Raw genomic sequence first — 25753 nt, 5'->3', positions numbered from 1 at the left:
GGGGCAACTGAGATGTTCTAAAAACTTTTATTCCATTCTCAGTCTCATGTGAAGGGTGAGGCAATGTAGATGTTATAATTCACATCATCACAATCAGGAGTTAACTATTTCCTAATTACAAGACATTAAAAGTGTTTTTTGGCTTATCAGTTTTAGTTATAACATGTTGTAGATGCTTTAAAGTCAATCATCTGAAATTACCCCTCGTGGGACCCTGCAAAAGCAGGAATTGCAGCACGGGGAGATGGGGCTGCTGAGCTTGGCTGCAGAACTCAGAGTGTGGGGCCTGGCAGCTCCCAAATCCCACTGCACCTTTGCTGAGTTTAGCTGAGTTACCTGCTCCCAAATCCCAGTGCACCTTTGCTGAGTTTAGCTGAGTTACCTGCTCCCAAATCCCAGTGCACCTTTGCTGAGTTTAGCTGAGTTACCTGCTCCCAAATCCCACTGCACCTTTGCTGAGTTTAGCTGAGTTACCTGCTCCCAAATGCCACTGCACCTTTGCTGAGTTTAGCTGAGTTACCTGCTCCTCACAGAAGCACAGTTTGTCAGACAATAACACATTTCCTGACCGAGACATGAGGCAACTGAGATGTTTGAAAAACTTTTATTCCATTTTCAGTCTCATGTGAAGGGTGAAACAATCCAGATGTTATAATTCACACCACCACAATCAGGAGTTAACTATTTCCTAATTACATTTTAAGTGTTTCTTGGTCTATCAGCTTTTGCCTCAAAGTTAATAATCTAAAATTACCCCTTGTGGCTCCCACTGCAATGCATCTTTCATAGTTCTGTTTCATAGATCTGGTGATGGTCCAGGTGACAGAAATAAACCCTTTTCCTTGAAATACTGAGAGCTGGAGCTCTGTGAGGAGTTCTGCCATCTCTCCTGTACTCCTGCCATAAAGGCTGGAAGCACTGGTGGCTCCTGGGCAGGAAGCAGCTGCAGTTCCCAGACCTCCCCAAAGCAAAGGTGCTTTTTTAATAGAAAACCAAGAGGTTTTCCCCGCAGTTCCCTTCACCCAGAATTGCAGACAGCATTGACTTTGCCAGTGTGAGAGTTTAGTAAAGGTTTAAGGGGTGTTTGGCTGCAGAGGGATCCTACAGAAAACAGAAAACTACAGAAAACAGAATTCATTCCTCTGGGCCGCACAAATCTCTGGTAAATTGGTTTGAAATCCAGGGCTGCAGGACTGTGCTTGCAGGAGCATCTGGAAAACGAAGCAACCAGAAGCTTTTACATTTTCCAGTTCATCAAGCTGCTTTCCTAAAAAGAATCAAGGTCTGCTGTGAACCAAGGTCCTTCCTCAAAAGAATCACTACTTTTCCTGGGAACAGTGAAATGGAGTGATAAGTAAACCAGTTTTTAAAAATTATTTTTATTTACAAGCGAAAACTCATCCCTTTCTGAAAACTTCTAGGGCACATGCAAGGATGCATTTCCTGTGTCAGAGAGATTACAGTCTTGACAAGATTGATAAACAGGAAAGCAATAGATTTTATCTGTTTTAAAGGCAGAAAAGCACACTCTGATAGTCACTCAGGGAGACACAGAGCACCCCAAACACCCCAAGCTGAATCTCAAATCTCTCTCTCCTCCACATCCTGCTTTGAGACAGGAGGTAAGCCCTGGCTGCAGATTTGGATATTCCTCTACATGTTAGACTTTTTAAAAATCCCTCCACTTCTCTCACCTAACTTTCCTTTCCTGGCTGCATATTTTGATATTCCTCTTCATGTTAGACTTCTCCAAAATCTCTCCACTTCTCCCACCTAACTTTCCTGGCTGCCAGCAGCTCTCAGTCCTACCCTGACACTGTCAGGGATGATCTGGGGATGGAGTTTGGGTATCAGGGCAACATTCCCAGTCGCTCAGATTTATTAACCCTTATGCAAGTCAATTAATGGAGCTCAGCCTCAAAACTGGGACAATGACATTTACATAACGATTGGAGGTGTTGGTAATCAGCCTGAATAATGAAAAGCATTTCCCTGTCTTTGTGTCAGTGTGTGACCATTGAGAAATAATTTCTTTGTCACATCCACGTGCCACCATCTCCAGCAGAATTTAGGCTTTGTGGTACTTTTTTTACTTCTCGTGATCCCTCGGGAATTCTGAGTCATCTGAGGCTGTTTGAAATTAGGGTTGAGAGGTAAGAACTATGTTCTTCCACCCTGCTAGATGTTAATAATGGAGACAATTTGCTAATTGCTTCCTGCTCGGTGGAAATGCCTCCTTGCTGGAGGTAGGTTTGGGGTGTAGGTGGAGGCTGAACAGAGCTTCTGTACCAGGCACATCTGTGCAAGTTGTCAAACAACAGCATTTTGGTGAAATTATCTTTTCTGTTATTTCTAGGAACTGAGAACCCCAGTGGAAAAAAAAAAAAAAAAAAAAAAGAAGCAGAATGTTTTTATGCTCATTTCTCAAGTTCCTGCCAATATTTCACTTTGTTTTCTTCCCTGAGAGAAAGGAAGCACAACCTGGCTCAGAGTGCTGAGCTACAGCGTTCTGCTCATGGCATCAGGGAGGAGATGTTTGAAAGGGACCTAAACCCCTTCTGTTTGTGCTGTCACTGCAGTCTGGGGAGGGAAGAGCTGCCACAGCCCAGGACACTCATCCCAACAGCCAAGCAGAGCTCCCAAGGTCGCTGCTGAACTTGTCCAGCTCAGAGCTGCTGTTTTAACAGCAGCCCTTTATAAATAGGACAGGCTCAGCTGCTTAGCAGTCTTATCTCCACCAATTACCAGGGATAAGAGCTGCTCCTGCCGCAGAGTTCAGGCCTCTTACAAAATGTTGAGCAACAGCAGGGCAGTGGCTGTGCTGTGGGAAGAACAACCTGCCACTTGAAGGGTTTATTTTTGAGCAGCCCGTGTAAGTTGTCGTGGCTGTAGTGAGGATTTATCACTTTCACCCTGGTGAATTTGGAGAAGTCCATCCCAAGAGCCACTCTCTCAGTGAGTGGTGGCTGGCAGAGCTGCTGTGTCCCAGCATCTCTCCTGGGATGGTTTTTCTCTTCAGGTTTCAGGGCAATGCTTGACTCCCCAAAGCTGAATTCCTGCCTAGTGTCATGTTCTGGTGTCCCTTTACACTTTGAGAATCCCTTTCAGCGCATCAAAGACATTTGAGGCTCTGAGATATCATTAATCCCACAAAGCTGTATATTGTTCCCTTAATTCCTTGCACAGTGGCCTCTGGAATGAAGGGCTAAAGAGTAATTTTGTCTCAAAATCCTGTACTTTCAAGAGTGGTGTAACATGGCCAGTGGTATTTTCCCACATCTAGCAACTGCTTCCTCTTTTTCAAGTTTGTTTCAACCTTTACTGACCATCGGTTATTTACAGCTCCCTGGTGCCCCAAAAATAAATTACTACATAAAGGAAGAAGAAGAAAAAAAAAATCCCCAAGTGCTACATTCTTTTATGATGTAACTTGCTCTTACTGTGTGGGTGCATCCTGGTGTGATTTATCCCATGAGTGTAGCTCTTTAAAGCCGGAGATGCAATTTTGAAATTACAAAACCCCAGAGGTTTGGTAACTGAAGAATTGTTTTCTTGCTGGCATCCACCCAGGGGCTTGATCTCTGTTGAAGTTGTGACAAAGCTCCAGAGGATTTTGAGGTACCAAAACATTTTATTTTCTTTTTTTTCAGTTCAAGTACAGACTGGAGAATGTTTTTTTGGACATTTCACCACTTTATGTCTGTATTTGAGAGGGATCCTCACAAAGTGCTGCGGGCTGTCAAGCAGTTTTGTGTCACAATGGGCATTTACCAGATGATGAAAGGGCAGATTAAGGCAAAAGCTCGTGACAGGTTTTGTGGGAGATGTGAGCAGGGTGTGAGGGGTGGGCCAGCAGCCGCACCCTTGGCCAAGGGCGTGGTGTGAGCTGCAGGGAAAAGGCAGGAGGAGAGCAGGGGATGGTGCAGTCTGTGCCCGGGCTGAGAGGGCACGGAGGAGGTGAGATGGTTGGGGTGTGGGATGGGGGAGATGGGGTAGCTGGAGGGATGGGATGGTGGGAGGTGAAATGGCTGGAGGGATGGGATGGTGGAGATGGGAAAGTGTGGGATAGTGGGAGGTAAAATGGTTACAGGGATGGGATGGTGGGAGGTGGGGAGGTGTGGGATAGTGGAGGTAAAATGGTTAGAGGGATGGGATGGTGGGAGGTGGGGAGGTGTGGGATAGTGGAGGTAAAATGGTTAGAGGGATGGGATGGTGGGAGGTGAAATGGCTGGAGGGATGGGATGGGATGGTGGAGATGGGGAAGTGTGGGATAGTGGGAGGTAAAATGGTTACAGGGATGGGATGGTGGGAGGTGATGGTGGAGGTGTGGGATGGCTGGAGGGATGGGATGGTGGAGGTGGGGAGGTGGGATGGTGAGAGGTGAGGTGGCTGCAAGGACAGGATGGCTGGAGGGATGGGATGGTTGGAGGGTGGGAGATGGGATGGTGAGAGGTAGGATAATTGGAGGGGTGTGATGGTGGGAGATGGGACGTTCGGAGTGTTGAGATGGCTGGAGGTAGGAAGTGTGGGATTGCTGCAGGGGTGGGATGGTAGGATGGCTGGAGAGGAGGGATCGCTAGAGGCGTGAGATGGTTGGAAGTTGGAGGTGCTCAGGGGGTGTGGGATGGTGTGAGGGGTGTGGGATGGTTGGAGGGATGGGATGGCCGGAATTTGGAGGTGTAATGGCTGAGGGCTGTGGGGTGGTGTGAGGGCTGTGGGACGGCTGAACGCGTCCGCTGCCCATGTCCCCCGCTGGCACCTCCTACGCGGGAATAACCCCATGCAATCCCGGCCGCTCAGCAGCCGCTACACGCCCACAGCCCACCCAGCTCCCCCGCCGCTAATGACCGCTAATTAGCGCTAATCACCCCGCGGGCCGGCGGCGGCCCCGCGCAGCCGCACCGCCCGCGCCTGCGCGCCGGGCCCGCGGCGGAACCGCGCCTGCGCGGGGGCGGCGGGGAGGGGACGATGGAGGCGCGCAGGGCCCGCCGGCCCCGCGCCCCTCACAGCGCCCAGCGCCGCCAGCAGCGCCGCGGGGCCCGGCCCTGAGCCACGCCGTGAGTCGGGGCGCCGGGGGAGCCGCGCAGGGCAGCCCGCGGGGCCCTGAGGGGGGAGCGGTGCGGGTGTCCGCGGTGCGCGTCCCTCTGTCCCTCCGGTGCCCGTCCCCGGTGCGCGTCCCTCTGTCCCCCCGGTGCCCGTCCCCGGTGCGCGTCCCTCTGTCCCCCCGGTGCCCGTCCCCGCCGGGGCCGCTCCGTGCCCGCATGTGTCCCAAGTGCCCGCATTCCCTCATCCCAGTGGCTCCGGCAGAGCCCGGGGCATCCCCCGGGCAGCCCCGAGGCCGTGTCACCCTTCCCGCAGGGATGGATCCCTGGCCAGCCCCGCTGTTTGCCCCCCCGAGGCCGGATAACGCTTCCCGACTGAATTGTGGGGTGAATTCCAGGTTTTTAGGGAGTGAATTTTGGGGTAAACTCCGGCTTTTTAGGGAAGACCCTCGGGGCTGCTCTCCCTGCGCATCTCAGGAGGTGAAACAAGCTCATCCTGGGGCAGTTTGTTCCAGCCAATGTGTGGATCCTGTTTCCATCCTGGAATGATGATTTTCTCCCGTTTTCTATCAGCAGAGCTATCAGGGAGTGGAGGTTACAGGACAGAAATAAACCCTTCTGTGTGCTGTCGTTACAGCGAGGGCTGATCGCGGGCTGGCCCCGCTGTTTGCCCCCGGTTTGAGGGTCCGGCCCTGGCTTGGGGTGCCCGCTCCGTGCTGGGGCTCCGCTGATGAAGGGTTAACCCGTGCGTTTGTTTTGCCTGGGCCGTGCACTCGTGATGCTCAGACTGCCTGGGTTTTGGTGGAAATAGCATTTGAGTGTGTAATCAAAACCTAAAATCCTAACTGCTGCCAGGCTGCCGGGTTTTAATAGGGGTTTTGGTTTTCTGCAGGCTCGCTGGGATACGAAGTTCTGACTAAACCAAGCTTTTTCTGTCCGGTGGAGTTGTTCCTTCATTTTTGTGTGTGTGAGAGGGGGTTTAGTGCCTTCGGGATGGAGGCGTAGGCATGGAACCTCTGCTGGAGTGCTTTATTCAGCAAAATGCAACAAAGGAAAGCTCCACAGAGCAGAGTGGTCAAGCACACAGTGCTCTGTAGCAGTGGGACAAGAGGTGCAGTTTTTGGATAGAACATTGTCGTCTTATGCCCCAAGAGAAAGTCAATAATAAAGTACAAAATGAGTTTTGAATTACTGCTATAATTTCTAAGAAATCACTTGGAGGGGGTTTAAAGCACTGTGAGGATTTTGTCAGGATGGACCCTACAGTAATCCCTTAACCAGGATGATTTAGGGCAGGGCATTGAACAGGGGAAGTTTGTTATGAAAGAACAGCTTACGAGCATGGTCGTTATTTTATAACATTAAATCCCTTGGTGATTTGCAGCCTTGCAGCTCCTTTGGGGGATGTCATGGGCTTGTATAAAGGTGGTTTGATTAAAACCCTTGGGAAGTTCTTGTTCAGAGGAACACGGAGTGAAATTAAAATTGGGGAACTACAATAAAACGAGTTGGATATGTCAGAGAGGTGATTCACCTGGCTGCTGTGTCACCATCACAGATACTGGTTGTTAAATGTTGACACTTTCTCAGTTGTCCTTCATTCTTCAGTGCTGGACATTTAAATCCTTGCTTTTCTTGTGTTGTTTTTATTTTGGACATGACTTAAAACAGAGCAGCCTTTTCATTAGTTTGTTACCATGTGCTTAAAGGTTTTTTGGATCCCATCCTGGAAGCTGTTCAGTGGCAGTGTTGTCTTATGTCAAGTCTGCTTATTCAATGAAGGTCTTGTGAGGGAATGTTAATTAAACAGTACATGGTGTAAGCTGTAGTTAAAACATCCTGAATTGGAAAGTATTACATGGAGGGAATATCAAGTTCTTAGGCTGTATTTAGTATGTCTGTGCACTTCTTACTTCCAGTTTTGTGCTAATCTGATTTTCTTTACTGTCAGCATCTGCCAGATGAACATTCTTCAGTCAAAGTCACGTGGAAACACATCTTGCTTATTACATAAATTATTGTTCTCTGCCTCCCTTGTTTAACTAATGGGCACAAAATTTACAAATCAGCCCGAATGTCTAAAAATAGAGGTAGATTTTATTCATCTGAGCTGGACAGAATTGCAGGTCTGTTGCAATGGCTGTTTCCCAAGCAGTGGTGGTCCCAGGTGACACAGCAATGAGTAACCCCCAGTTAAACATTGATGCCTTTCGAGGGCAGGATGCTATAAATCATTAATGGCTGGCATTAATTGCTCCTCTTTGTAGGGATGCTCTCCTCGGGTAAGCCTAAGCTACAGCAGGAGCAAAAGCACTTTCTAATTGATTAGGTGGTGCTGCTGTCTAATTTAGTAATGAGTCTAAGATGACAGCTGTGTTTTGTTGGTGGTTTTGCTGTCTGCAGGTTGTGTTCTGGTGGAACTGTGGGCTTTGCCCTTCTCTGGGGGTTTTCCCCCAGATATCCTCATGGTGTGGTGATTTCCCAGAGCCATTCCGTTTGCATGGCTGCACCAGTGTTTAGTTCCTGTCTGTGCAGGATGAGGTGGGAGCTTCTCCAAAGTGATGAAACCACTGGAAAAAACATCTGCAGGGTTTTACTGAACCAATTTTTTCCCCCTGTGTTGGAATCAACTGACTTGAGGAATGTGCTGCACTCACATGGAGACTATTTGTTTATGGTTTAGTGTTTGTTCATACACTGAAAGTTGGTTTCTATTTTTATTCTGATAAGATTTCTTCTCTACTTGCTTCAAGTAACGATGACAGCTTGCCCGCAAGATCTCTACAACTTCTGCAGTTATTTCAAGTTTGGGTTTTGTTTTGGTTTTGTGGTTTGTTTGGTTTTTTTTTCACTTCTGCAAAGCTGTGCTCTAAGCAGCTGTTTGTCTCTCATTTGTGCTGGTTGTTCGTGGAACTGAAATACTGCACATTTGTCCTTCTTTTGTCCTGTTTGTTTTGGATCATCTCCCCAGTTTGTCAAAAATGAGTTAAGGACTTAGCTATTGTCCTCCAGCTTGTTTTTGTCTTTCCTCAGCTTGGTAATAATCTCTTTTATTTCAAAAGTTGAGGCTTATTAAGGTTATTTCTGTGGTATTATTGACAGGGGTTGGTGTTGTTTTTTTTCCTCTTTGAGTATTTTATCTATTCAACATATGTATCACATCATAGGAGACTTTATAGTTTTTCCTGACTTTATAGTTTTCCTGTGCCTTGATTCCTTGGCACTTACTTAAAGCTTTTCTTTCTTTTAACTAGCTAAAAGAAATTAATTTTATCTCTTGTGTAACTGAAGACACGAATGTGTGCTGGGCCTCTTCTCAGTCTGGGAACACACTGGTCATTTTTAATTCCAGGGACTTCTGATTTTTAATTCCAGGAACTTCTGATTGCCTTGAAGAACTTCCCAGATTCTTTGGAGAGGCCTTTATTAGTGTGTGCGAGCTGCATTTAGTGTCACATGCTCCTCCAGATTTTCTTGCAGGGACTTTAAAACACTTTAATTGCTTTTCAGCAATTATAAAAACCACTGTGGGGGCCCTGGCAAAACTCCACCTTGGTCAGCAGTGCTGACCACAGAGCAGGAGCTGCAGAAAGCAGGGAGATGGCTCAAAGCCCCGGCTTGTCTCAGCAGCAACGCTCATTTCCTGGACAACTCCAGGAGTTTCTTGATGTTAAGCACAACCCCAGTCATTGTTTGATGTTCAGCATGTTATCTACTGAGAGGGGAGGGATTGTGAGAGCAAATCTGCTTTTCCTTGAGCCAGCTGAAGCCATCCTTGGAACGTGAAGGAAAGCTCCGGTACCTTTGCGAGCGCTGAGGTTTTGCCTGTCCCTCTCCACCGCAGGGATTGAATTTCTCTCTGGCTGAGGTTCCTGCAGTCCCAGCATGGAGATGAGTCGGGAGAAGCTGTGTGCCAGCAAGGCTGATGGCAGCTCAGACTCTGCCTACCACTGCTCGGCGTGCCACGACGACGAGGGCTGGGGCAGCACGAGCCGGGGCCGAGCCAAGTCACGGAGTTTGTCAGCTTCACCTGCCCTTGGAAGCACCAAAGAATTCAGGTGAGGCCCCTGCTTCTTCCCCTTGCTGCTAAAATATGTGAAGTTAACCAGATTTTAGGGGTTTTTGCACATGGCCATGAAGGTTTTTTAAAATGTGCCTCGGAAGGTTCAAAACAAAGGGTGGGGAGTTGGAGGTGGGGTGTTGACTAAGAGCAGACTCAAATCAAAGCTTCATGGCTTGTCAAAACAGGTGTCTGCAGAGCTCACAGTCTCCAAAAAAGAATCAGTCAACAGTAGAGACAATTCTTTAGACTTTTACAAAAGCTCTAGCCAGGGCTTTAGTGCTGCGTGTTAAAAACCTGTGCGTGAGGCAGCAAAAAGTAACTTTGTGTTTGCAGATGGTTTCAGAGCAGTGAGAAACACCCATTCTTTTTTTGGAGCCAACTTTCTGATGTCATTGCGAGGCTCCTGTCATGTGGACAGGGTGGGTAGAACTTCTGATCTGGTGATCTTTGGACCCGCTGTAAATATTGAACAGCGGGCAGGGGCAGCGCCATGTCTTGATCTTGTGGGAGACACAGCAGGACTTCACCTTCCTTGTGCTCTGGCTGTCCCCAAAGCATGGGCAGAGCCACGAGGGAGCTGCTCAGCAGATGGAATTCCTGTTCAGAGCTCCTGCTTTGCTGGTAGGAATGTTCTTGGGAGGCAAGAGAACACACGGGTGAGGCTGAAGGGCACAGGGGGTGGCTTGGTGGTGAAGGGAGGCAAACTAAAAGCCTTGAAAGGTTAGGAAAATAGCTGCTCTGTGTTTGTAGCTCAGTGTGTTTGATGCTTCTGGGAAGTGTCTTCTGAGGGCTGCGCTCTGTTGGAGCTCTGGTGATGTGTGTATGGCCAATGTGCAAGACTTGATATTTAAATTGTGCTGTGAAACCTGGTGCTTTGCCCTTCTCTCCTCAAACCTTTCAGTCAGTCTGCATAGCAGGTCTAAATTTTTGTGTATTATTTTCCAGCTAAACAGCTGCTTTTCCAGCCAGAAGTGCTCTGTCTGTTGTGGGTTTGAATCAGGGTAATTGCTTCTGAGATTTGCCTTCATTAGGATGCTCTGCAGTCATTCTCTGGCTGTCTTCACTGCAGAGCTAAATTGTCTCAAGGTATTTTGCAGGCTGGCAGGAAATGCTGCTCTCAGGCTTCCTCTGTGCTGTTCAGCTCCAGGTAGCTGCCCAGCTGCTGGGAACTGATAAATAGATTTCTCTCAAAGATGTATAATTTCCAGGGCATTGCTGCTCATTCTTTGCAAAGGCAGCCTGACTAGGAATAACTTGAAATTCTGTTCACTCGAGCACTTCATTGAGCACTAATAAAACCACCTGGAATCTCAGGGAGAATTTACACCACTTATTAATTAGGGCTTGCAGAGGAAACTTTTGGAATCTCATGAAGCTCAGACATGGATATGTAAAGCCTCACATGGGAACAGAATTTGGCCAATTGCTGGGAGTGGCATCAAATAACGACCTGTGTTGGGAGAGGGCAAAAATTACAGTTCTCTGGAACAAGAAGTGGGAGGTGATGCTGCCAGGGTGTTATTTAACCATCCTAATGCCAAGGGTAATTGTTCACAAGTAGATAAAGACTTATCATCCCTTTGCCCATATTGGCAGACATGTTAATCTCTTGTTATGTCAGTCCTTGCTCATTTTTCTGTTTTAATATCAATAAGGTGAAGTTTATACCTTAGTAATGCTCTTATCTGACTTGGTCAGTCATGCCTGGACTTACGGATGGAAAAGAACTTATTCTGGTTTTGTTATTGGAATTCAAATCTTAGACTGGCATGTTTTATTAGGCAAGGAAGAAATAAGATGTTGCTGTTGTTCCTTAATTATATGGTTAACCTGTGATCTGGTTTTGATTTTTATTAAATTTCTGAGGGGTTTTTTAGCTCTAGGAGTGAGTCATCAGGCTGGTCTGGGCTACTTTGTAACACACTTTGTAAGGCACTGCAGTGATGATTATTGCAAGCAAGATGTGATTTAATTAAGCCCAGGAAATAAATGTTTCCCCCTTCTTTATAATGGAATAATTCTAATAGCTGTCACATAATGCTTCCATAGTTCCATGGCTTGAGCCAGTTTTGCTCCCTGTTCCAGCTTTGCTGGAGGAGTTTGGGAGGGAGGTGAGGCAGGAAAGTTCTGACTTTCTCCAGATAATCTCATCCTAGAGCCAGGAATAACCCTGTGTCCTGGTGGGATTCAATTTTGAGGATAAATCACACCTCAGAGACCCTGTTTATTTGAAGACAAATATTTTATTAGAGAAATAAATGGAGGGAAACAGCAACTCTTTTTCAGCCTGTTCAAAATTGCAGCCTGATACTGCAGATACAAATCGCCACGTGCTTTAGAGTGGAAGAATTAGTTTGATTAATTTATTAAGGGTGTTTAAATGACCAAGACACTGTGACTTGACCATGCCAAAAACATCTGGAAGTGTTGGAGAGCTCCTTTTCAAGTCACACACTGGGAAACCCAAAGCCCTCAGTTGGGGGGAAGAGCACTCCCTGAGCTGTTTCAGCTGTGTTTATACCAGGTTCAGCCATTCTAAACCATGTGCTTTTAGCTAAGATGTGGTGCTTTGAGAAACACAGAATGAAAGTGTTCTGCAGCAGTGGAACTTTCGCAGCCGCTGGAAATGTGAGAGCTAATCTGTAAAATTGCCCTGCCTGGGAAGCACACGTAGGTTTAAGAACTGCACTTTGCCCTGTATTGCTTGTGTGCAGCTGGTTCAGAGCAGGGTTTGGTGTTTGAGCAGCCAGCCTGACCCAGTTTGTCAGCACGTCTCTCTTACTCACTGCTTATCCTCTCTGCCTTCAGGAGAACGCGCTCCTTGCATGGACCATGCCCAGTGACCACGTTTGGACCAAAGGCCTGCATGCTGCAGAATCCCAAAACGATTATGTGAGTACTCCTCCAGCAGTGGCACTCTGCTCCTTCTGTGGCAGAGAAAACCACTTTGCTTTTCCACTCATTCCCCTTTGTTCACCCCCAGTCAGAGCTCACAGGGTCCCCAGGGTGGGAGAGACCTTCAAGACCAAGGAGTCCAACCCAGCCCCAACCCCTCAGCTCAACCCTGGCACCCAGTGCCACACCCAGGGATGGTGACTCCACCACCTCCCCGGTTCCTGGGAATTCCCAAAATTCCCCCAAATTCTCAGAATCCCCAGGGTGGAAGAGACCCTCAAGACCAAGGAGTCCAACCCAGCCCCAACCCCTCAGCTCAACCCTGGCACCCAGTGCCACATCCAGGCTTTGTTAAACACACCCAGGGATGGGGACTCCAGCACCTCCCTGGCAGCCATTCCAGAACTTTATCACCTTTCTGTAAAAAACTTTATCACCTTTCTGTAGAAAACTTTATCACCTTTCTGTAAAAAACTTCTTCCCAATATCCAACCTGTGTTTCCCTCGGTGCAGCTCGAGGCTGTGTGCTCTGGTTCTGTCAGCTCCTGGAGACAGAGCCCAGCCCCAGCTGAGCACAGGCACCTTTCAGGAGCTGTGAGAGTGATGAGGTCACCCCTGAGTCTCCTTTTCTCCAGGCTAAACAACCCCAGCTCCCTCAGCACTGTTTGTATTTTATCTGGTATTTGAGGTTTTCATGTTGCTTGATTGCCATCCCTGGGTCAGCTTTGCCACGTTGGCATGGTCTGCAATCCATAGTTTGGTGTCCCAAAGGGCAACTCTCATACTTCCAGCTCAGTAAAAATTCTTTTTTGCACCAGAAGGGGAGGAAGAGGGGCTGTTCTGTGTGCTGTGAAATCTGAGGGAAGCCTTCTCCCTCCCTTGGTGATGATGTTTGAATTTGTACTTTGAATTTATCTGTTTGGTCTCTGGTACTTTCAGTTAAAGCGAGCTTGCCTTGAGACTGTTGATAAATGTGGAAATAAGGGCTGGTTCCTGCTTAGTGGGCAAATAAACATTTTAATATTGTAGGTTGGGTGGCATGAAGTGTTGCTTTCTGCACCAGGTGTTACATACCTAATAAACGGGGTCCTGACTTGGCCAGGTGAGGAATTTCAGGGTTTAAGGTAGTGGTCCTTGGTTTTGGGGGGCCCTGGCACACAGAAGCTGTGGCTGCCCCACTTGGAGGTGTCCAAGACCAGGATGGAGCCACCTGGGATGGTGGAAGGGCTTTAAGGCCCTTCCAACCCAAACCGTTCCGTGCTTTTTGCTCCTTTAAACAAGTTTAATTTAATTGCTCTTCCAGTTAAGTCATTGCAGTCAATATTTATTTGCCCAAATCTCGGCCTCTGTAGACTGAAACCTTCCTGGTGATATCCAACCCTTTCCTGGGAAAGTCTAACACAGTTCCCTCCCTTGGGCAACTCAGAGCTTCCTCATTCTCTCCGGTGCTGTAAAGAGCCCTGGGGTGCTGCAGTGCAGCTGAAAGCCAGCCCAGGTTGTGTTTACCCACCTGACTGGGGAACTGCTCCTCCCAGGGGCTGGCCCAGCACTGGGATATAAGGACAGGGACAGGATTGTGCCAGGGAGAAGCTTGGGCAGGCAGGGCTGGGAGCAGAGCTGCCCCCAGGCTGCTGAAGGCAAGGACTTGTTTGAAAAGCAAATTGTAAATTACTTTTGCTGCGAACGAGGTTTTGTGGGTTTTAAAAACAAGCAAAACCTTGTTGGTGTTTTTTCCCCTCTGCTGTGGGTAATTTTGTTAAACTCACCTCACTGGAGGGATTATTTTTAACAAAAAATTCTTAGTTTTTATGTGCAGGCTTAAGTTGGGGAAGGTTGGGTGTCTCTTTCAATACAACCAGCAGCTCTAGAACTTGCAGATCTGCTTTTTGATGAGCAGATGAATGGAGTGAATACTCAGTGAAGAAAGGATCAGGGGCTTGTGCTCTTCAGAGAAAGGGAAATCAATGTTTATTTTTCTCGATATGGGATTTTCTTTATGAAACCTTGCCTCAAGGATCTGGAGTAAAAGTTTTTCACGGGATTTTTTGTAAAGCCTCACAACTTTTTATTGGGACTGACTGAAATCTTCAGTAGAAGAAAAAAACATTTTTCAGGGAAAATGTATTCTTCTGAGGTTGCAGTTATTAATTGGTAAAAGCCTCAGCCTTGTATTTGGAGCTGTTGCATTTGCCTGAGCCCTGGAAAGAAACATGAAGATCTTAAAGCAAGTTATGAATAACTTTTCATTCAGTAGAACTGCATGGAATTGGTGAGTACAGCTGAAACAGGCAGGCTGGCTGTTGTTTGAATGAAATTGGTGCTAATTCTGGGTTTATTCAGTGCTGCAATCCCTACTTTTGTCATTATTGATGACATTATTGATATGAGAGCCCCGCATTAACCTTTTGTTTCTGCTGTGTTTGTATCTCAAATGTGAGCACTGAAATCAAATGGATTTTAAATTTACATTAAGCTGTTTGACTTAGAGTATTGGATGGGGAAAATAATTATGCTGTGACTTTTTCAGATCCCCTAATTGACTGTTTCTCCCTTGAGTCAGCACTCAACCAAGAGGAAGCAGTGGTCTCAGTCACTTGAGGAACTTTTTCTGAGAGCTTTTGTGGTGCTTCTGCTCAGGTCCCTGTTGGCAAAGGTCATTCACAGGGCAGCAGGGACCAGAATTCTTAATTCTGTGTTATCACCTGCACAGAAAGCACAGAAACATCACTCAGTGGGAATTATTGCCTTTCCCTCAGGAGCATCACTGCAATGGGAATTACTGCCTTTCCCTCAGGAGCAGCACTGCAATGGCAATTATTGCCTTTCCCTGTGTTCTCCATAAATTAATACATATATTCCCATCACTGCAGTGGGAATTATTGCCTTTCCCTCAGGAACAGCACTGCAATGGGAATTATTGCCTTTCCCTGCCTGGTGTGTAGGGCTGTGTGTTCTCCATACATTAATACAAAAATTCACATCACTCCAATGGAATTATTGCCTTTCCCTGCCTGGTGTGTAGGGCTGTGTGTTCTCCATACATTAATACATAAATTCACATCACTCCAATGGAGTTATTGCCTTTCCCTGCCTGGTGTGTAGGGCTGTGTGTTCTCCATACATTAATACATAAATTCACATCACTCCAATGGAGTTATTGCCTTTCCCTGCCTGGTGTGTAGGGCTGTGTGTTCTCCACACTGAAGGATGTATTTTTACCAGGTCAGGAAGGTGTCAGACCCAAACGTGCTGATGTTTGGGGGTTTTTTTGTCCCCCAGGCACATTCAGGATCCAGCAAGCCAGCGGTTGACATGGAACAAACCTCCCAAGAGTGTCCTTGTGATTAAGAAGATCCGTGATGCCAGTCTGCTGCAGCCCTTCAAAGAGCTCTGTGTGTACCTGACTGAGGTGAGAAAATAGAAATTACACCTCAGCTCTGAGTCTGCAGAATCTGTGCCATCAAATCTTCATACCCACTGCCACTGGGTGTACTAAAATCTGTTGCAGAAGTTAAGATCAGTATGAAGCTTAAAACTAAAATTACTGAAGTAAAAACCTCCATTCTGTTTGCAGTTCTGAATCGCAGGAATGGGATATAAAAAAGCTGAAACCTTTAATCCTTGAGCAAACACAGCAATATTGCTGTAGCATGTGATCTATATTCCAAGCTTTAATTTATTAAATGGTCTGTGCATGCTGCAAAATTCTCATCAGGATCAGACCACCCATTAAAAGCAGCCAGCAGATGCAGAACACGACTGTAAATATTATTTCTATAATGAAATCAATGGAAATTCTGGAGACAGTCAAGTGTGTTGTTGGGAGGTCCCTCACAAGCTTATTTTCTCTCTCTTCAGGAGAACAATATGATAGTGTATGTAGAAAAAAAGGTGTTGGAAGACCCTGCTATAGCTAATGATGAGAATTTTGGACCAGTGAAGAAGAAATTTTGCACCTTCAGAGAAGGTATGGACATGATTTCTTGAAAGGGCAGTTGGAGTGTAATTTTCTCTTTTTGTCTTGGTGTTTTCTTAGTTTTTGAGTCAAATTTGTAAAACTTTTATGTCTTTTGCAGACAGTTGTTGTTACATCTCAATTGTGCTTTTTTCTGTATTTGTGAGGGAATGCTTGCATGCTGCAAGTTGTAATTTTTCTTCCTAATTTTTGTTAGGAAATGAAGATCGTGGGTACAATTTAATTCAGAACTTTTTATTTCAATGTTTCTCCTAGACTATGATGATATCTCCAATCAGATAGACTTTATCATATGCCTGGGAGGAGATGGGACCTTACTTTATGCTTCTTCACTTTTCCAGGTTGGTTCTTATGGGAAATAAACCCATAAACCTTTTCTTTTGGAAGTATTTAAAAGTGCTTTTCCCTCCCTTTGCTGCTGAGTTCAGTATTTGTCTTTTGTTCTTCATTCCCTCTCTTTTACCTTGTGAAAAGAATGTCAAATGTGTTGTTTTTTATTAAACACACTTGAAGTTTCATCAATAGTCACAATATTTACAGGCAAATAGTTGAAGTATTGCTTTGACTGAGTAGCTTTAAAACTCTTTTCTTTATTGATAGGGTAGTGTACCTCCAGTTATGGCTTTTCATCTGGGATCCCTTGGATTTCTTACTCCATTTAATTTTGAGAATTTTCAGTCCCAAGTCACTCAGGTTATAGAAGGTAAATTTAAGGGGACGAGGTGTGGTGTTTGTTGTTACTTTTTCTTAACTCTTTTAGGTTGGCCCTTAAGATTTGAAACTTGGGAAATGTATCTGGAATTGAGAGAAATCCTAAATTACCAGAAATATCTTAAATGACCAGAAGTTTTGCATTGCATTGATACATCCAGTGCTGTTCTCTGTACTGCTCTGTAAAGAAAAAGGTTATTTGTGGAGTAAATAAGTGTAAGACAATGTAGAATTTATGTTAAATGGCAACTAAACATAGAAATATAAAGTGCAGTGTTTAAATACTGAGGAGTCAGGCAAATCAAATATTTGAGGAAATAAATTCTTTGTTTCTTCAGTTTGAGGTTATTTGAGTTGCAGCCAAAGTAGATCCTGCAAAGATGTATAAAACTCTCACTAGAATGTTACCTTTTACCACATGTTTCTAATGCTTTAATTTTCTTTAGCCTTAGCTTTTGTCTTACTGAAGATCACATGAGCCCGACAGTGTTTTAATCACGTCTATATAAAATTGAAATTTTCTTTTTACACAATAAGAAAAGTGGGAAGGGACTGGCTTGAAATTTGGCTTTGACTTTTGCTCGTTGCTACTAAAAATCAGTTTTGAGCTTCAGCCAAGTGTAGCCAATTATGTTGTGAATGAAACTGGGAGTGTTGAAAGCTCAGGAATAGCTGGATGGCATTTGATGGAGTGTGCTAGTCACTGCTGGGCTGATTTCCTGTGCCAGCATCTCCTTTTTGTGTGTTTTCCCTGTGTTTCCCCTCCAGGCAACGCCGCTCTGGTCCTGCGGAGCAGGCTCAAGGTGAAGGTGGTGAAGGAGCACAGGGAGAAAAGCGCGGTGCAGAACGGGATCGAGGAGAACGGGGTCGTGTCTGCAAGCCTGGAGAAAGAAGCGGGCAAACAAATTATGCAATATCAGGTCAGAGAAAAAAACAAGCCAAAAAAACCCCCAAGATATTGTTTGTAATTGTATTTGTTTCATTAAAGCTGTCCCCCAGCAGTGTGGGGCTGGGCCTTGCTGCTCCAGCTCCCAGTGCTGGGACATTCCCTTTGTGCAGTCACAAGTGCTGATCTCACACTTTGCTGTAGAAATAATTTCACAGAATTGTTTAGACTGGGAAATATCTCCAAGCTTGAGTCCAGCCTTCCTTCTATTTTGAAAACAAAGTAGTAGTTCTAAAGTGAGACACACCAGACACTTTTATAAATGAGAAGAAAGACCCTGCACATTGTTAGTGACCAGCTCCTGGGGACTAATTCTTAAACTTCAAAAGTTAATTCTTAAAATTAAGAATTAAATCTAATTAAATCTTCAAAACGAAATTCTTTAACTTCAGCTGGCACTTGATAGGACAAAAATGTAAAGAAGCTTTAATTTGCAGGTACTAAATAAGCTTGAATTTTTAGGAGACCTGGAAAACACGTTCAGTTTTTGACATTGATTTCACTGCCAAGGCAGCAGCAGCAGCCTGGAGTCATGTTTGGTGTCGTGGCAGGTCCTCAATGAAGTCGTGGTGGATCGTGGCCCTTCCTCCTACCTGTCCAACGTGGACGTGTTCCTGGATGGGCACCTGATAACCACAGTGCAAGGAGATGGTGGGTGCTGCTCCCTGCCCAGCTCAGGGCCCTGGCTTTCCCTGGGGGGTTTCTCTCCTGGAAACAGAGCTCCAGTTCACTGCTGACAGCAAACAGGAGTGTGTAAAGAATGGGTGTGTTCTACCCAGTGAAGCTTCAGGTGCTGAAAGATTTTGTTTATGGGCATGTGAGGGCAAGTAGCTCTTTTTTGGGGTATTATATTTCAGGCTAAGGGTAAAAAAAAAGCTCAGAAAAGATTGGCCTGGGTATCTGGGATTGCTGAAGGCAAACAATCTCGATTCATGAACGACAGGAGTTAATCTTTAAAGCTCTTACCCTTAAAGAAAAAAATGAAAGTCACTATTACAAAATTGTGTAACCTGAGTTTGTGCAACTCCTGAAAGCACGTGGCAGGGTCAGGGGGAGCTTCTCTCTTTGTGTGTGCGGGGCTGCATTGAGCTGTGAAACCCAAGGGGAGAGGTTCACTTTCCTGTTACGGGATCTGCTGCTGTCCCCAGAGCAATCCCAGGTTGTTCAAGCTGCTGGCACTGCCTGTTTGCTGTCCCCAGAGGTGACAGTGGGATTTGGTGATGTCCCCCAGAGCAATCCCTGGTTGTTCAAGCTGCTGGCACTGCCTGTTTGCTGTCCCCAGAGGTGACAGTGGGATTTGTTGGTGTGTCCCATAATAATCCATGTTTTTTAGAGCTGATGTCCCTGTCCTGTTGCTGTCCCCAGGGGTGAGGGTGGGACTTGTTGGTGTTCCCCAGAGCAATCCCTGGTTGTTAATGCTGATGGCCCTGTCCCGTTGCTGTCCCCAGGGGTGAATGGGATGTGTTGGGGTCCCCCAGAGCAGCCCCTGGTTCGGTGCTGATGTCCCTGTCCCGTTGCTGTCCCCAGGGGTGAATGGGATGTGCTGGTGTCCCCCAGAGCAGCCCCTGGTTCAGTGCTGATGTCCCTGTCCCGTTGCTGTCCCCAGGGGTGATCGTGTCCACGCCGACGGGCAGCACCGCGTACGCCGCCGCGGCCGGGGCGTCCATGATCCACCCCAACGTCCCTGCCATCATGATCACCCCCATCTGCCCCCACTCCCTGTCCTTCAGACCCATCGTGGTTCCTGCTGGAGTGGAGCTCAAGGTGGGCCTCTGTCATTTTATTGCTCTTTGTGGATTAAAAACTTCCGGAGCGGGCACAGGAATGAGAGGAGGGTGGGACGTGTCGTGTGGCTCTGCTTCCTCTCACTTGGGGCAGGATCACACCAAGTCTGGTTCAGGATTGTGCCTTTCTTTAGAAGAATTTGCCCACTTAAATTAAAGAATTTGCCCACTTAAATTGCAGTGGAATACTTTACACTTTTCCTTCTGGATGCAGCTCTCTAACATTCTACAAAATGGGAATTCCTGCATTTGCATTCTGAAAAATGTTCCATAATCGTGGCTAAAGTGCCTGTAAATGATCAGTGAAGGGAATCCAGAATTCTCCTTTCATGCAGAAATATTGCAGATCTTAAGATTATGAATCTTAATCTTAATTAATATTAAGATCTTAATATTTCTTAATATCTTAAGAAATATTGCAGATCACTGGTATATCTGCAATTCAGTATTTAGGTTTTTTTAAATGTTGTCTTGCAGAAAAAAAGACATTTAATAGCTGAATATAAGATAGACTTGGTTCATGGGTATTTTGGACAAATACTCTTGTGCAAGGAAGAACCCCTTTCTCCTTTTGTCCTGGGGGTGTTGGAGGATTAGCATTGAGAAATGAGTGTGTTCTGGACTATTTGTTCTATTTTACAACATAAATTCAATGTTTGTTCATGGCACAGCTCTCAGCCCACACTTTCATGTCAGTTGGGTGTTGCTGGCCAGTGGAAGTTAATTTTTTAAACAGGAATGTAATTTAAATAGGAGCCAAAGTTCCTAAATTGGGCACCTTTGGATTCATTATGTATTAAAATCTATTTTTCTGAATCTGATTCTGAAAAAATCCATTATTTTTCTTGAAAGAAAAGCGAAGTCAGCTCCTGTAACTGCATTAAAGTTACAAGAACTGAACTGGAAGGAAGGGACAGGCTGGAACTGGAAGGTCAGTGTGGGTTCTGACCTTGTACTTCTAAAAAGATGATTTACTGCATATAGAAAAACAAATGTCTATAAACAAAAATGAAAGGTTTGGAGCTTGAGTGGTGTTACTGCACTGCTGCTGAGGAATCCCAGTGCAGGTGTGGAGTTCCAAGGACTCAGCTGTGCACTCAGAGGGAGGATGGAGGAGGTGTTTGTTCCTTGCTCTTGAGTTCTGGCCCGTTGCTGTTTTTCAGATCATGCTCTCCCCAGATGCCAGGAACACGGCGTGGGTTTCGTTTGATGGAAGGAAGAGGCAGGAAATATGCCATGGAGACAGGTCAAGCCTTTTTTCTGATTGTATTATCTCTAAGTATAGAAAATCCTGATTCATGCAGCTCCCTCGTTCTCTAACATCTGCCAAAAGGGTTCTTGGCAGTGAAGAAAGCAGCTTTTATAAACCCTAACACCTCCTAGAGCACAGGCTGCACTAAAAGGATTTAATTTCTAACTTGAGTTCTTTAGATCTTCCCATAAAAGCAAGTGAAATGTTCAGACTCTGTAAACATTGCATGCTTGGCAAGGAAGATGGGCATATCTTTAGAAAACCCTGCAAATTTTAACTTCAAGATAAATCTTAGGAATTCTGAAAGATACAAACCAGCAGGAGCTGGAATGCTCCATGTGGATTAAACTGGGTTAACTGGGAGTGGTTGTGGTCACTTGCTGTGGCCTTGAGTGAGCAGAAGGGTGTGAAGTCCCTCCGTTTTGTGTTCAGAATGTGCTGGTGGAGGTGTTAGAAGGCAGCTCTGGGAAGGAGATTGGCAGATTGGTTATTCAGGATGCCCTTTTTCCTCTTGGCCCACACAAGTTGCCATGAAGGAAAATGCACAGCTGGTGTAACCCTCCATCCTGAGCAGGTTTTATTTCTTCTGAGCTTGGATCATCTATAAAGGTGTTCAAGAGCCCAGTAAAGATTAAAACACAAGGTTTGGGCCTTGGCTACACTCTGGAATCCTTGGGCTTCTTGCTTAAAACTTGAAACTGAGAGGCGCCCAGTGAAGATTCAAACACAGGGTTTGGGCCTTGGCTGCACTCTGGAATCCTTGGGCTTCTTGCTTAAAACCTGAAACCCAAAGGCCAAGGTGGTGCCTTCCTTTGTCCCTGTGTGGTGCTGCCAGAGGCTGCAGGATGCCACGCAAGGGTTCACAGACGTGTCCCAGGAAGTGTCCCCGGAGCTCTGCTCGTTATTCTGACAGCAGCTGTAGTTCTGATCGCTGAGCATGGAAAGCTGTTGTCTGGCAGTGAACTGGCTCTGTGCTGGGTGGGGACAGGCTGCGGGTTGTTCAGGTTGTTGCTGTCCCTGCCTGACTTGCCCTGTGCTGTTGCAGTATCAGCATCACTACCTCTTGCTACCCCCTCCCCTCCATCTGCTTCCGGGACCCCGTCAGCGACTGGTTCGAGAGCCTGGCCGAGTGCCTGCACTGGAACGTGCGCAAGAAGCAGAACAACTTCGCCGTGGAGGAAGAGGAATTCTGAGTGTCCCCACCCAGCAGGGCTCCTGGCAGTGGAATGTGGCAGAATCCCTCCCCTCTGCTTGGATTTTGGAGCAGTGGAATGTGGCAGAATCCTTCCCCACCGCTTGGATTTTGGAGCTCCTGGTGCAGGCGCCGCCCCGGAGCTGCCCTGTGCTTGTGGTTGAAATCCCTCAGCTGCTGGGGCTGGGAAGGGTTGTGCTCCTTCCTGTCCATCAGGAGTGGGAGTGGAAGGCTCTGATGCTTCCAATCCAGTGTGAATTTCCTTCCGAGTGAGCAGTCTGAGAGTGGATCATTCCTGCCTGCTATCAAAAACCACAGCTGCAGATTTGATTGTAACCTCTGACTTACCAGTTCCATGGTAGGCTGAATGTAGCTACACCAGGGAAAAGTGGCAGCAGAAAAGTGGCATTAAAATCTTTCATTTGATAGGTTTGTAACTCCATTTAACACTGCTAGGAACAGAGAGGCTCTGAGAAGTTTTCTTTTTTTTAAAAAAAAAGCTCCTCTTTGTTATCTTAAATACACCTTGCCCAGAAAATACTTTCTTACTTGCAAGTGTGACACACTGAAGAAACACCCACAAAGGATGTTTTTTATCAATAGATGGAATTAGTAATAAAAAGTATATATTTTTTATATATGCATTTCTTTCTCTTGTGCCCATTTGAGCAGTGGTTGACCCTTGGCTGTCAGCACTGTGGAAATAGCCACAAACAGCAGGGATGAGCATTAATTATTCTGGGTTTGTAGCTGAGCTAATTCACAGCTCTGCACTTCCTCTTGGTGGGAATCATCCATCTGTTGGTTTTTCTTATTGTTTTTGTTTGATTCCCTGGCATAAATGGTAGCATTAGAGACTATCATGTTTAAAAAAATAATAACAATTCTCCAAGTGTTCAAGAAGAATCTGGACTTCAATTGCTACTGAATTCACTGTTGTCCTGAAGAAAATATCCTATTCTAGATCCCGAATGCCCTCAACTTCCATGGATACCTTCCAACTCTTGGTGCTGAGTAATCCAGGGTGGGATTCTGCATTGGTGGGCTGGAGAAACGAGAGGACACATTCCCAGTGGAGTAGCAACGGTGCCTTCAGCACACTCAAGATATTCTAAGTCTCGCATTTACTTTTTTTAAGATGCTTTCAAATGTTTCTAACTTCTCTCTGTACATATTTTATTGTATGTGCTTTTATGAAAGAACAAAACAAACAAAAAAAAAAAAATCCCCACCAAAAGAACTGGTTGGGGTGGGGGGAAAGGGTTTGTACTGTACTTTAACTGCAAAACAGCAAACCCAAGGATAATGTTTACATTTATGTTCTCTGTGGTGCAGTCTCTTGATCATCTTATCCAAACTTCAGCGTTTTCAGTCTTGCTGCATCGCTCACTGAAGGAAGGGACAGGAGCTGTTCAAGGCCTGTGGCAGGGTCCTGCCACGGAAGGAATTTCCTGGCTGAGGTGGGATTCCCTTGGGAACGGAGGGAGAATCTCTGCTGAACCTTCTTCATGATTGTCTTACGTCGTTTCTGTGGTCCAAAGTGGAAATGGGAAATGGCTTCATTTCCAAGCCCTGCCTGACCTGTTGTCCTCTGGTGGTTTCAATAACGTCTCATCCCTTTTGGATGCTGCCCTGGGCTGAGCTCGTGAAATGCAGGTGAGAGCACTTTTCCAGAGAAGAGGAGCAAACTCTCGGGTAACGATTCACATGGCGGTGAAAGCGTGTCGGTGCAAAGGAACCCTCGCTTTGTACATTTTGTAACATAGAATATTGGTTTGATTTGGTCAAAACCAGATGGATTTTGGGATACCGTGGAGAATATCCAGAGAGCTTTTGGGATTTCTCTTTCACTTGAATCTGCAGTAATTGTTTTATCACTGTTTTGAGGCTGCTTACGGGTTTCCTAAGCGAGTATTCAGTTATCTGATAACTGGTTACTTTTTGAACTAGAGAAGTGTCAGGCTTTTTTTGCTTTGGAACTATTTTATTTAAACATGCAATAATTGAGAGAAGGAACAGGGTATGGTGTCTAGAGAAACGTGTGGATGAGTGGAGAATGAGCAGTTCTAGGCACATTGGGGAGTGGAAAATCATTTTGCAGAGGTGAAATGATTTATGAGCCTTATCTAGTATTTTTTTAAAGATAAAAACTATATTCAGCACTTTTTATTTATGCTTTTTATAATAGTAAAGCTATTCTTGACTAAATTGCCGAACTTTTAATTTTCAGAGTGCACACAGGTAATTAAATCTGTAATCAAAGTGTACTGAACTACTTTAGATCTACGTTAGGGGTTGGCTTGAAATTTCTTCTTTCAATTTATCACCTGCTGCAGTTGCATCGCTGGCTCTGAGGCTGCTGTGGCTTCGCTTGTGCAGAATTCTGCTGAGGAAAGGCATTTTCTGGGGGCTGCTGAGCCCAGGCAGAGCTGCAGCCCTGCCTCAGCGACTTCAGCCCTGGCTTTTCCTCCAAAAGCTGCCTTGATTCTCCGTGGCCCAGCTGCTCTCACAGCCTGGGCTGTGTTAACTCATCACAAAGTCCCTTTGCAAGGCTTTTAATCTGCAAACTGCAGGAGAGCGAGGCTGGAGCAGCCCTGGAGTTCTGCATCTGGGGGAGCTGAACAGGAAAAAGCTGAAATGCACCTCACTTGCCTGGCAATAAAACCTCGTTTTGTTAATGTAGCTTCTTCAGAGCAACTTGGTTAAAATGTGCTAAAAAAGGGGGGGTTTGCTGATTAAGAGTTTTAATTAAAAGGGTTTGTAAGGCACTGGCACCTACAAATCCTTTCATCTACAAAGGGCCAAAATGGAAGCTGGGAAATTAATTTGGTTTTTTTTTTAAAAAAAAAAGAAAAAGTTATCCTCTGGTAGAAATGGAAGAAGTTGTTACCAACTGTAGTAGGGAATAAAGCAGTGTACTGAATTTTTAAAAGCTGAAAAATCCTGTTACATATTGTTAACACATTGAAAAACTTGCTTTTAAATATTGTTGAGAAACAAAGTATTTTTCAATCCTTTCAATAAAACCTTTTTGTAAAGTTGGATTGGTCGATTTGCCCTTTGACTGGGGAGAACAGAAACTAGGGAATTCCCAATCTGGTGCTGGGAACTGGGGGGGTTTGACACTTCTCGTGGGACAGTGGCATCTCTCTTTTGGGATTACAACCCAGGCTTTTTTCAATGTCTGACACCAGGTTTTCCTCAAAAGTCTCAGAATTGCTGGATTTGCTGTGCAACTTGAAACAAAAGGTGTGAACAACCAGCTGGGCTGCAGTAAATACTGTTTTAAAGGGCCAATAATAGAAATATGAGGAAAGAAATAGGTAAGGGTCAAATAGATAAGGGTCAAATATCTGATAATTTATATCCAGGAAGTTGAGGGTTAAAAATGGGGTTTGAATGCCTGTGGCACACTTGGATTTGCACACTTGCACATGAGGTTTACATGCCTCAGGTACATTTCATCACTTCTGATCAAGTTCTAGACACTTCTGCCAAGGAACTTGAGATTAATGATGATGTTTAAGAGTCTTTTGATTTCATAATTAATCTGGAACTCATTCCAGCAGCTGAGATGTGAGGAGATGCCTTTTGCAGGTGAGGGAGCTGCCTACAAAAGGAGGTTTGTTTGACAAGGAGATGCCTTTTGCAGGTAAAGGAGCTGCTTTTTAGTGAAGTTTTTGTTTTACAAGGCACCTTGGAAAGGCTTTTCCATCTTTCCCTGCCTGGCTGGTGACAAACTCTCTGCTGGCCGTGGCCAGGGCACTTTCAGTGACAGTGACACTGTGACAGGTGCCATCCTTCACCTCGTCCTGCCCCAGCAGAGGCTTTGTGTGAGAGCAGAGCCTTGTCCTGCTGCCTGGGCTTGGCTGAGGGAAGGACTGCAAAGGTT

The 25753-nt window shown here is 45.7% G+C and overlaps 1 protein-coding gene across 4 annotated transcripts; it reads left to right on the top strand.

The window, feature by feature from the left end:
- The first annotated feature begins 1566 nt into the window (after nucleotides 1-1566).
- On the top strand, nucleotides 1567-24905 carry NADK (NAD kinase). 4 transcript variants are annotated; one of them, XM_038160066.1, is made up of 12 exons: nucleotides 1567-1622; nucleotides 8887-9100; nucleotides 11914-11997; nucleotides 15280-15409; nucleotides 15859-15967; nucleotides 16232-16317; nucleotides 16577-16679; nucleotides 17456-17607; nucleotides 18185-18284; nucleotides 19240-19397; nucleotides 20581-20663; nucleotides 21715-24905. In XM_038160066.1, the coding sequence occupies exons 2-12, from the start codon at nucleotides 8928-8930 to the stop codon at nucleotides 21860-21862; spliced, it is 1326 nt and encodes a 441-aa protein (XP_038015994.1). In that variant the 5' UTR covers nucleotides 1567-1622; nucleotides 8887-8927; the 3' UTR covers nucleotides 21863-24905. The 4 variants fall into 4 exon arrangements, with proteins under 4 accessions (XP_038015994.1, XP_038015993.1, XP_038015996.1 ...); XM_038160065.1 differs by lacking the exon at nucleotides 1567-1622 and adding an exon at nucleotides 4911-5057; XM_038160068.1 differs by lacking the exons at nucleotides 1567-1622; nucleotides 8887-9100 and adding an exon at nucleotides 9261-9726.
- Nucleotides 24906-25753: the final 848 nt, after the last annotated feature.

Source organism: Motacilla alba, chromosome 21, assembly GCF_015832195.1.
Source record: "Motacilla alba alba isolate MOTALB_02 chromosome 21, Motacilla_alba_V1.0_pri, whole genome shotgun sequence".
Classification (NCBI taxonomy): domain Eukaryota; kingdom Metazoa; phylum Chordata; class Aves; order Passeriformes; family Motacillidae; genus Motacilla; species Motacilla alba.
The sequence above is the reverse complement of the archived record's forward strand: the minus strand, read 5'-3'. Positions and strand labels throughout refer to the sequence as shown.